This window comes from Notamacropus eugenii, chromosome 4 (genome assembly GCF_028372415.1).
Source record: "Notamacropus eugenii isolate mMacEug1 chromosome 4, mMacEug1.pri_v2, whole genome shotgun sequence".
NCBI classification, from domain to species: domain Eukaryota; kingdom Metazoa; phylum Chordata; class Mammalia; order Diprotodontia; family Macropodidae; genus Notamacropus; species Notamacropus eugenii.
The window spans coordinates 421,588,678-421,600,733 of NC_092875.1; the positions used below are offsets into that span (position 1 = coordinate 421,588,678).

At 39.9% G+C, this 12,056-nt stretch overlaps 1 protein-coding gene across 3 annotated transcripts in view; it reads right to left on the bottom strand.

The window, feature by feature from the left end:
- The window catches only part of OSMR (oncostatin M receptor), an 83,312-nt gene that overhangs the window by 32,029 nt on the left and 39,227 nt on the right, over positions 1-12,056 (bottom strand). For all 3 annotated transcript variants that reach the window (XM_072605771.1, XM_072605769.1, XM_072605770.1), the window contains 2 exons: positions 9,401-9,572; positions 3,331-3,597 (listed from right to left, as the gene is read on the bottom strand). In XM_072605771.1, coding sequence (XP_072461872.1) covers positions 3,331-3,597; positions 9,401-9,572 — 439 coding nt within the window. The remainder of the gene's footprint in view (positions 1-3,330; positions 3,598-9,400; positions 9,573-12,056) is intronic.

Consider the following 12,056-nt stretch of genomic DNA (forward strand, 5'->3'; position numbering starts at 1 on the left):
CACTGAAAACAGGCTTCTCCACATTTGGCTAAGGTGGTCCTCAGACAGCAGGTATAGTAAGTGGTCTGAATCATCCTTTAAATCTTCCTAGTTTGGTTGAATGTACCTAACCTTGGTGAATTCCCAAGACAACACAAGTCACCTCCACTGACAATGAGGATTTCATTATTCGTCAGTGATTTAATATAACCCATGTTAAGAGACTAGGATGGGGATGGAAAATTGGTGACCTTGAGGCTGCAGATTCCCCACACCTGAAGGTAATGTCAGTGAGAGACTGAGGGAAGGGTAAGTTTGGACTTTACCTCATCTTAAGTCTCCTGGGAAGTTAGTTTTTTTAGTTGCGATTGTAAACATGCAGCCCTAGACTCATAGAAGTCCTTTGGAGGTGAGGAAGTGAAAAGTTATAAATGCTGAATGTAGCCCAGCAACCCAAGATAAAACCACATGTGGATCTGAGGAGATGATGGCCTAGTGAGCAAGCAGAATGAAAGGACAGAGCCATAATGAGATATGTAAGTGTAGCCCTGAGCAAGAAATGTTAAAGAAGGAATGGTAACGTGGCTGCAAAGCCAAGCACAGAATTTATTAATGTATCTATTAGAAAAGAAGCAAAGGTGAACTTTGAAGTAAAAATTTACATGTAATACTGCAATAATATCATAACATAGCTCATTTCCCATGGTGTTTTAAAATAAGAATATTGGAGTGCAGAGGGGTGGGACTAGGAAGTAGGTGCTGGGAGGAAAGTAGAGGAAGAAGGATTTCAGCCACAGGAGTAGAAAAAACCACAGTAGCAGAGTGTGTTGGACCCCCACAGCAGGGCAGTCAGGGATAGACTCTCCTGGGGTTTCTGTATACCCCTAGGTATCCTGAAAGTTCTAACTCTGTCCACCCAGCATTAACTGATCCTCTGTATCCTCCACTATCTTCCCTCATTCACCAGGGGGATTCCCAGGGAATTCAGGTTTCTTCCTGGCAATGTTTTGGATGTGGGACGGAAGATGGGATACCCATGCCACCTACTTCCTGGCCTTGATGAACTTTCTGCAAATTCCTTTGCCCCAGGAATAGTGGAGCTGGGTATAGTGAAGGACCAGAAGCTGAGAAAGATGAAGGAAGCTCATGAAAAAATGCGTAAACAGAACAAGTAGAGTAAGCATTATTATCATTATTCCTCCTCCTCCCTCTCCTCCCTCTCCTCCATCTGACTGAATTCTGGGGCCTCTTCCAAAGTCACACCATCTCAGCCTTGGATACCATATGGTGCTAGAGGAAGATAGCCCCGAAGACTCAACCTCAGCCCCAACCTCTTTGCCCAAGTTCACTAGTGAAGGCAAGGAAAGGATCTCTATTGGTCTGAGAAAGAAGGATGTAGAAGTTGATCCGAGAATGATAGTCTTAAGATAATGGGTAATTACTAGCAGATTTTGCAGTCTAATTAGTCTATTGTCTGCTGAGAGATTTCCTTTGAATAGGATAATGTGGTGGCCATTTTGGAAACTCACCTTTCATTGGGTTTTTTTTCACCCCAGTATTTTCAGGTCTTACTTTACCTCTAAAATAAGGCTGTTTTATCTCAGTCAAAAAGATACTGTTGGAGTACGTTTGCAGTTACAAAACATTTTTACATGTGTTCCTATTGACCCTCATGACAACCCTGTGAGATAAGGTAGGGGTAATGTTAACATTCTCATTTTGCTATGAACAAGCTGAGGCTCAGAGACTTGCTCAAAGTTACCCCAAGAGTGGTGGGGGAGAGGAAATTCACATCCCAACTCCAGCAAGGACTTCTTACTGACCCTTAATAGAGAGAGAGCAAAGAAATGGTGGTGCGGAAACTATAGTAGGGGTGAAGAATAAATATAGTGGTAGTGCTAGTTGTGGGGGTCATGAAACAAAAATAGTGCAAAGCTGCTGGCTTATACTGTGCTCACACAACACCACATAAGTTGCATGAAACACTGTGAGTAATCTGGCATCTGCAAGCTTGCATATCCTCAAAATGGTGCCTCATGAATCTAGTGGCCCTGTAGATGACTGACTGAGCTAGGGGCAAAGGGACTTGGGTTCACATGATATGAAAATCAGTTAAAGGAAGTGAGGACATCTAGTATGGAGAAGACATGACTTAGAGAAAAACATCGTGACTGTCTTCAGGGTGTTCCTCTTGATCCCAGAGTGTAGGATTAGTACCAGTATGTGGGATTTGCAAAAAGGCAGATTTAGAACGAATGAAAGAGGAAACATCCAAACAAGTAGATGTAGGAAAAGGTGAAATGTGCTACCCAGGAAGGAAGAAGATTTATTGTTACTAGAGGTCTTCAAGCAAAGTCTATACAACCCCTCTTGGAGAATGTTTGTAAAGGAGAATTCTGAGTCTGTGGGTTATTAGGGAATACAGGGTAATCACAGTAGAGTCCCAAGTTAGGGCTGTGCAAGCTTGATTTGACTAAGCACCTTAAAAAACATATTTGGAGACAATCAGGGTTAAGTGACTTGCTAGGGTCACACACCTAGTTAAGTATCTGAGGCCAGATTTGAACTCAGGTTCTCCTGACTCCAGGGCCAGTGCTCTAACCACTTTGTTATCTAGCTGCCCCTGATTAACCAGTTTCTTAGGGTTAAGTGCACTTAGTGTATTTTCTACAGGCTTCTGTAAAGCATATTAATATGTTTCTCAGCTAAAAAGAATCACTAGCAAATAGGGAGAAAATTTGGAACCCAAAATTTTGTGAAAATGAATGTTAAAAGTTAAATAAATAAATTAAAAAAAATAAAGAGAATCACTAGGAATTGAACTGTGCCTCTGGACACTATAACATGCCTTTGGGAGTCGGGGAGGGATGGACATACTGAGCCATGAGTGATCTTCACATGGATGATAAACATCCTAACTACTGAAGGAAGGACATATTATTCAAAGATACTCTCCAGCCCAAGATTTCATTTCTCTCTTCAGCCATGTTTCTGAGCCCTGACTTACCTATGAGTGAGTAGGAATAAATGGTAATTATTATAGGAACCAGGTGGGGTTGACCAATAGCAGGACCTATAGTTTTTATGTTTTTATAGTGCCAGTTTTTAAAGCATCAACATGACTTTGGAGAACTTTGTATCACTCTAAGACATCTTTCTAAAAATCTTCTAAAGGCTAATCTTAGTAAGGAACATTATGGAATATCAAGGCTATTCATGGATATTATACATATATATATACACATATATACACACACATTATATATCTATATATACATCTCTTTAGAAAAATGGTTATAATAATATATTTCACTGAACAGGAGAACAAAAACACAAAGTTCAAGTCCTTACCTCCTACATATAGGACAACACCTTCGATATCAGAGTTCAGCTCACAAAACGCATTTGACCCATGTTCTCTAACAAACGAAACATTATTCACTTCAAACATTGTCGTACGGGGGCTCAGTTTTATTCCCTGTACAGATATGGCTTCATAAAAAAACTTTATTTTCTCATTATCTGTTCTGGAAATGCAGCAAAAGGTGACATTGGAACCTTCTTCAGCATACGTGATATCAGCAGGGAAAATGACAAACTGGCCTGAGGAATCCTGCCCTACAAGACACAGCAAAAAATCACCAAGTCAGAATCTCTTGCACATTATATGATTACAATGAGGGCCCACACTTCTTCCTAGAACTCTATAAAACTGCAACACAGATGCTCTCACCACAAATGATTATTATACAAATTATTATCTCCATTTTTAGTACAAGGTAACTGAGGCTCAGAGAAGAAAGGAACTTGCCAGCCTCACCACTAGTCAGAGTCAGGATTGAAACCCAGGTCCTCCAAGATTTTCACATCTGGTCCCTTTTTAGATCAACAGTATAAATGCTTTATAAATTAAACATATACCACTGTGGTGGGCAGTCTGTCAAGTTTGAAAAGGGAGAATGGGGGAAAGTTCTAATTCACCAATATTATACTCCCATGTAAAAATAGAGTTATAAAAATATTTGCCATAGAATTTATATGACATTGTAAGATTTACAAAGTGCTTTACAAATATCATCTCATTTGAACTTCACCCTGAAAGGTAGCTGCTATTATTATTCCCATTTTACAGATGGGCAAACTGAAGCACACAGTGGTCAAGTAACCTGTCCAGGATTCCCACAGTTAGCAAGTGTCTGAATCAGGATTTGAACTCAGGTCCAGCATTCTATTGACTGAGCCAGGCAGCCATCTGCAGGTATCCCATCCCCAATAAGTCATGTGCATCATGAGCAACAGCTGTTAGCAGCTTCTGGCACCTATATACAATAATGAGTGTTTGGGAAATTATGTACATTGATCCAATGGTCTGTAGTGGCCTGACTAAGTTCTGTTGTGATAGACTAGATGAGGTCAGCAGAAGCAGACAGAATGTACAGGTTGGATTCACATAAACCTTTTTGGACAAAGCATTTTGTGCTTAACTGGGCCCATAGAAAGTGCTTAATAAATACAGCTGAGTGACTGTTTCCTAGCAATATGGATGAGATGTGTTTTCTACAGCCTTCCAGAAGCACAACTGTTCTGATCATATGTTTTAAAGATTAGGAGAATCAAAAATATTGAAATAGTGAATTAATGATGATATGATTTCCCTAGAATAGACCTAAAATTGAGGATGAAAGACTATTCAAAACTGACCTTTTAAAATGCATCTTTTTAAACATAGCTGAAATCTTTGCACTCTGATTTAAGTACGTATAAACTTCAATACTCTGTTCTAACCTCCCAGATGGAAGTAGATGCCCAAGAACTGCAAGTTAATATTTTAACTATAAAAGCATTTTACTTTAGCCTGACATCTAAGGGAAACAATGAGGTATTTAACATATATTTCAGGAACTGGGGAAGGAGAGGGGTTCTCTACCTGTGATGTCATCAATATAATAAACTGTAGATGAGACAACTCCCACTTCATGCAGATTACCTCCTTTTCTGTAACGTGTAGTCTTAGAGACTTGCCTGTGTTGCCAATGGGTTAAATAATAGGTGCACCTTATGCACCTTAAGGTGTGCAAAGCATTTCACACATATCATTCCCATTTTAGAGATGAAAAAAATCTAAGGCAGAGAGGTTAAGTCAGCTGACCAGTGTCACACAGCTAGAAAGTATTTGAGGCAGGATTTAAACTCAAGTGTTTCTGACTCCAAGGTCAGCCCCATCTAGTTTCTGGTTAAAGGATTTGACCATGGTCAACATAATCAGTACATGTTAGAGATGAAGTCTTCCAAACTCCAAGGTTTCCTGACTCTCTCCTGTGTAATGAGCATTTTTTATTCTTTTGGGAGGGAAGCTTAATAAACATTTATTAAATTGGAGTCAAGAGAGATAAATAGGGAGAGCAAGAAAGCTGATAATGGTGATATTGCAATAAGGTGTTTAGAATGAAGATGGGCTAGGTGGTTACACAAATAGTGAGGAAATTGTTCTAATGTACAGGCTGCCTCGACTACTCAGCTGTTTGAAGTTCTGTTCTCTGTCTCCACTGGAGTTTTTTTTTATAGTCCCCATTCAAGAAATGCTGCTCTTTCTAGAGCAGAGGTTCCTAACTTGGAGTTGAATCCAGGGATAGATTTCAAGAAATCTGGGAACTTCTCTAGGAAATAAAAATCACATCTTTAGTTTCCTTTCTAATCATATGTATTTTATTTTTATGAATTTAAAATAGGCTTCACCAAACTGTTAGATGGATCCATGACTCACAAGCAAGGTGAACAACCTCCGCTCTAGTTACGCGATCTTCTGTAGTTTTAGTCCAAGTTCAAATAGCCCAAAAGACATGGAATTTTAGTAATTAAAGCAAAGAATTCAGGCATTGTAGAGAACTACTCTGAAACTCAAAGGACAGGGAAGAGGAAGAGAAGATTTTTTAAAAATAGTGGTAGATAAATTTAGAAAATAGAAGATTTAATAGTTGCAAGGGAGAAAACAGGAAGTTGTACCGGATCATTTCCAAGTGTCCAGTTGTGTATTATACCTCTGACACCATACCCCACCACTCCTTTACTCCATCTCTTCTTGTCTTCAACTCCTTTCCAATTGTCTCCAAACAAACCCAAGTTTGTCTGAATCATCCTTAACAAACCATCACTAAATCTTATCAAGTGTCCCAGATTCCATCCTATATTTCCCTTCTCCTTTTCACCTAAGTTCTTTGAAAACAAAAGCAAATTACAATTAGAGCCTCCACTTCCTTTGTTTATGCTCTTCAAGATCCTCTGATCTCAATCGAAATCACCTTTCCAAAGTTATCATGAGTTCTTCATCTTCAAATCAAATGGCCTCTTCCTGAATTTCATCCTTCTTTACCTCTATACTGCCCCTGACATTGCTGGTGACCTCTTATGGATGGATACTCTCTCCCTTCTGGGGTTTTGGGACTTCTAGTTCTCTTTCTTCAAATCCAACTACTTCTCAGTCTCTTATTTCATCTTCACCAAAGCCATACCCATTTCCAGTGAGTCCACACCAAAGTTATTTCCTGGACTCCATTCTTTTGTTTTCTCTTCATTATCTCATTTGGTCCTTTGGGTTCAATCATTATCTCTATGCAGGTGATTTTCAGGTGTATATGTCCAACCTTAGTCTCTCTCCTGAGCTTCAGGGCTGAATCATCAACTGTCTTTTGGACACTTTGAACTAGATGTTCCATAAACATCTGAAACTCAATCTGTCCAAAACACTCTTTCCTCTAAACCTTCCCCTCTTCTGAACTTCCCTACTCTTGAGGACACTACCATCTTTCCAGTTACCTAGGTTCTAAATATCAGTCATACTCCAACTCGATACCAAACCTTGTAATTTCTTTTGTAGCAACACCTATCATACATGTCCGTTGTTTTCTACTCACATAGCTGTCACTCTAATTCACGCCCTTGTTGTTGAGTTGTTTCGGTTGTGATCAGCTATTTGTAAGTCATTTGGAGTTTTCTTGGCAGAGATCCTGGAATGCTTTGCCACTTTTTTTTCTAGCTCATTTTCTAGATCAAGAAATGGAGACAAATAGGGCAAAGTAACTTTCCCAGGATCACACAGCTAATAAGCATCTGAAGCCAGATTTGAACGCAGGAAGATGAGTCTTTTTGACTCCAGACCTAACACTCTATCCACTGAACCATCCGGCTGCCCAATTCAGGCCCCCATCCCCTTTCAATGGACTCCTATAATAGTTTTTAACTCACCTTCCTGCCTTCCATGTCTCCCCACTCCAATCCATTCTCCAACTCATTTGCTAAATAAGACTTTTCGAAAGCAAAGGTTTTGTCCTATCAGTACCCTGCTCTATAAATTCCAGTGGCTCCTTGTCACCTCCAAGATCCAATAGAGTCCCTTTGTTTGGTGTCTAAGGCTCTTCACAGCCTGGCCCCTTTCTGCTTCTCCACAAGCTCTAGGATTCAGTCATGCTTTTGGCTCTTCCTCACAAACAAGGATCCATCTCCTGCCTTTGCGACTTGGCACTGGCAGCTCTTCATACCTAGAATGTTCTCTTCAACTGTTCCTCAGAGAATCCATGGTTCCTTTAAGACTCATCTCAAGTTAGTGTGCCAGAACTCTTCCAGGAGCCCTTTCCTGGTTCCCCCAGCTACTCCTGCCATCCCCAATAAAGCTGCTTTCTGTCTACTCTGTATTTATCTTATATGTTCTAATGACAAACATAGGGGTATGTGTGTGTGTGTGTGTGTGTGTGTGTGTGTGTGTGTGTGTGTGTGTGTCCTTCATTAAATGTAAGTTATTTAAGGTGCAGGGACTTCTTTTGTTTTAGCACAGTGCCTAGAACTAGCCGAGTACTTAATAAATGTTTGCTGATTAAGATATTTTTAGAATGGTAGGCTGTCAGAAATTTTCCAGTAAAAAAAAGACCAAAATATGGCAAATGCAGCTGAAACTGTGCTAGTGATAGCATCATTACTACTTATGACAATCCTCAACTCTCTAATGATGACTTAGATGAGCATTTTAATATAATACTTTTAAGGAAGTACTACTATCACATAACCTTAAATTATCAGGTTATTTGTGTCAAAGAAACTTAGCATAACTTTTCATAGATTTTTATTGTTATCTTTTGTTTTTACATCACCTAGATTTCCCTCTGAATAATTCTTCCTTTTCCCTGCCAAAGAGCTACACCTTAGAATAAAGGATTTCGGAGGAAGGGGGAAGTCAGCAAAATTATTATTTGATATATCAAAAATGTGACACATATACTATTCTATACCCAGGAACAAAACACCTCTGCAAAGGAATGGAGGTTAGGAGCCGAAGACAAATGAAAACCATAATTTTTAAAAAAGATTTTGAAACCATATGATCCCTCTTCTCATTAACCAGATACATGAAATTCCTCAGAGGATGACAAAGCAACCCTAAACCTATCACTGACTTTCTGAGCCAGCTGTTTCCTGTTTATAAGAAGCAAGTTACCCTTTACAGGAAAGGATATTGTTTATTTAAACTATTAGAGGGGGTGGGAAAAAACCTGGAAAACCAACACAATGAATATATCCAAGTTATGAAAGTTGTTACATATTTGGATATATTATACCAGTGAGTTCAAGAGAGCTATTAAAATGATCAAGTCTCAGGTTTCTGCAGTGGCTACTGACACACGGCTGTCCGCTGGGCACTAGCCAAGTGTGAAGTAGACTAAACTGCTTCTGGCTCCAGACAACCAGCAACTGGAATCTTCTTCATGTTGCTCAAGCCTTCTCCCCTGTCTGCTCCCCTGCTAACTGACTTCCCTTTGCTTCTCAGACAACCATTCTACCCAACAGACTTTTCCCCAAAACTCCAGCAACACTACCCTATCGAAATGTGTATGGATGGACTTTATTCCTTCAACGTCCAGCTTCCTGAAGTGAATCCGCTTAATAAACTAACCCTGTTAGGGTGTTAATGGGTTCGTGTTTTGTTCTTCCTAGATAACACTTACCTTTCAGTTCTCCTGAAGATAAATTGCCATAACCCAAAGAAATGGCTTTAATGGTGGGTGAAAGACTTGGGCATAGGTAGGTCTTTGGAGGTCCCTTACTAACACATAGAAGAAAAAGAATGATAATAACATCATCAATTAAAACAAAAATGTCAAAACTAACGATTCACTTGTATGTGGTGCTTCACAGTTTGTAAAGTGTTTTGATCCCAGTTGTGATCAAATCCTACTTGCGATGTTTCCTACCTATGGGAACTTGGACAAGTCACTTTCCTTGGTCCTCAGTTTCCTCATGTGCAAAATGAGATCCCTTCCAGATCTAGAGCAACGATCCATGGAAACCTCTAGTGTTGTCAATTTGAACACCCATCTGGCTGTGAATCACCTAGTATTAGAAGACTATGTTTTAAAAGCCTTTATCTTCTTACCCTTCAATTTCGCCCATTGACTCCAGGAACTCCAGATCCTAGACTCTGGGAATCTTTCATCATCCACCATACTTCTGATTCTTACAAAATGAGAAGTACATTCTAAAGGGAGAGCTGAATGCCAACACCATTGCAGAATTTTATTAGACTTCAAAGTTGTGGTATAATTTTTCTGAAAAATAAAGAAATGGAGAGTGAATGTCAAAACCAGTAGATCTTCAGAATCAAAGTTGGGTTGGAATAACAAGCTCTATACTGAACAATAAAATGTCTTAACTGCCACAAAGTGGTGCTGGATTGAAAAATAAACATAAAACCTGTTGCTAGCAAACAAGGGAGACTGGCTCCCCTCCTGATGGTGAGAATGAAAACTGTGGAGATAAGAGAAATGATAAGTCCAAGAATGGCGTGAAGAGGCTGTTAGCCAGTTCCAAACTATAAGAACATTGTGACAGGTCAAACCATTGAAGCTCTCTCATTCTCAATCCATTCTAATTTGTTAGCGGTCAGAATGCAGATATTGCTGTCTTCCTAACATAAGCATGCCTGAGAGTCTAAAGAAAGGTTCAGAAGCTACTATCCAGGACGCAGCCATTTGCTGATTTTGGGAAGTTACCTCCCAGGTCTTGGGGTGACTCTACGGGTGGGATCTTTGACAGCTTACAGAGCAGATAAAGGTATAAGTAATTCCCACAGGATACCTAACATAGCCATCCACTGCGCCCTGTTCTGTTCTGTTCTCCTAAGAGAAGCTCTTGCCAGGCTCTCTTACTTCCCTTCTTAGCTCTATAGCCACATAAGAACATAAAGTAAATTGGAAGTGTCTCCCCAACAACAAACCATGTGTACCATTTGTCACAGCAAAAACTCTACTAGGCTCCCATCATCTCCAGGATCAAATATAAAATCTTCTGTCTGATGTTGTATTAGCAAGCACACCCAGGATGGCCTGCTAGCATAGGTTCTTTGATCTGCTTTTTAAAGGAAAGATAGCTTCAAAGGGATTAACAATCCTTCTTTAATTAAACATATATGAGTCATTCACTAGTTCAGGGGAAAGGTTAACACCCTGAACGTGGAGAAATACAAACAGAAAATATAAGCAGAAAAATTAGCACAAAGATCAACAGCAAGGACTCCAACTGTCTGACAAAGTAATACAACAATCTACATACACCCCCTGATGGGGGAAGCACCAACAACATCTGAGTATTTGGGGAGTGTCTCTTAATAGCTACTCTAAAGTCCTATCCAGGAAATCAAAAGGTCCTTCTCATAAGCAAAACCCCTCAAAGTAAAATATCAACCTCCCAGTAGGATACAGTTTTCACCTAATAGACTCAGAGCCAGAAGGTATCATAACCCACGTGACTCAGTACAGCTGTGAACTACCAGGTTCAAAGGAAATTGGACCATCAGATGTTGGCAATTTAGCCTGAGCCTGGGAAACCTAACTCCAAAAAGAAAACAACTAAAATCCCACTCTTCTTGCGCTTACAGACATTCAAAGCCCTTCATCATCTGCTCCCTTCACACACCTTTCCAGTCTTCTTACACCTTACAACCACACACTTACTCCCCACCTCCATGTACTTTGTGATCCTGTATCATCAGTCTCCTGGATGTTCCCCAAATAAGACACTTCATCTCCTGACTCTGGACATCTTCACTGGCTGTCTCCCATTCCTAGAATCTTCTCCCTCCTTATCTTCAAGCTTCCCTGGCTTTCTTCAAGCTAAAATCCAATTAAAATTCCAGCTTCTATAAGACCCCCTTTTAGCCTTCCCTCTGCTGATGAATTGCAATTTTTCCTGTATATATCCATATGTCCTGTGTGTATACATATATATATACACACATAGTTCTGTGTGTGTGTGTGTGTGTGTGTGTGAGAGAGAGAGAGAGAGAGAGAGAGAGAGAGAGAGAGAGAGAGAGAGAGAGAGAGAGAGAGAGAGAGAGAGAGAGATTTACACTATTGTTTGCCTGGCACATAGTGGGCACTAATAAACTGCATATGCTGCTACCATGTCTATACACCACTGGGACCCAAGAGAGAAGAGCAAAAACTTTATGTACCAAAATATTTATAGCACTTCTTTTTGTAGTGGCAAAGAGTAGGACATTAAAGGACTGCTCATCCGCTGGGGAATGCCTGAACAAATGATGGTCTGTGAGTGTAATAGAATACTATGGGGCTGCAAGAAATGATAAAAGGAATGTTTCCAGAGGTACCTGGGTGTGAAAAGATAAAAATGAATATTACTTGTGATTTTTACTATATTATTTTATAACATAATTGATTTTATACTGTATGACTGTCTAATTATTAGTTTCTGCCTGAACTCACTTTGCTCAGATTTGTGGTCTTTCCTAGCCTGAATTATTTTAAAGGGAATGCTGTTATTCAGTTAGACCCTGGGATATCTGCTTGTTGTCTATAAGCCCCAACCAGCTTAACCTGGAGTTGCCCTCCTCTCCCCGCTCCAAAAAGACTTGCCATCTGTCCTTACCTGTCTTTGTACAATGAGGGGAGATCACAGCTGGTAGTTCCAGATGAGTTCCATAAAACAATGAACATTTCTTAATTGTCAGAGAGAGGTGTGATTAGCCACACCTGAACGCCAATCCACTTTTCCTAGTGCAACCAATTGTAATG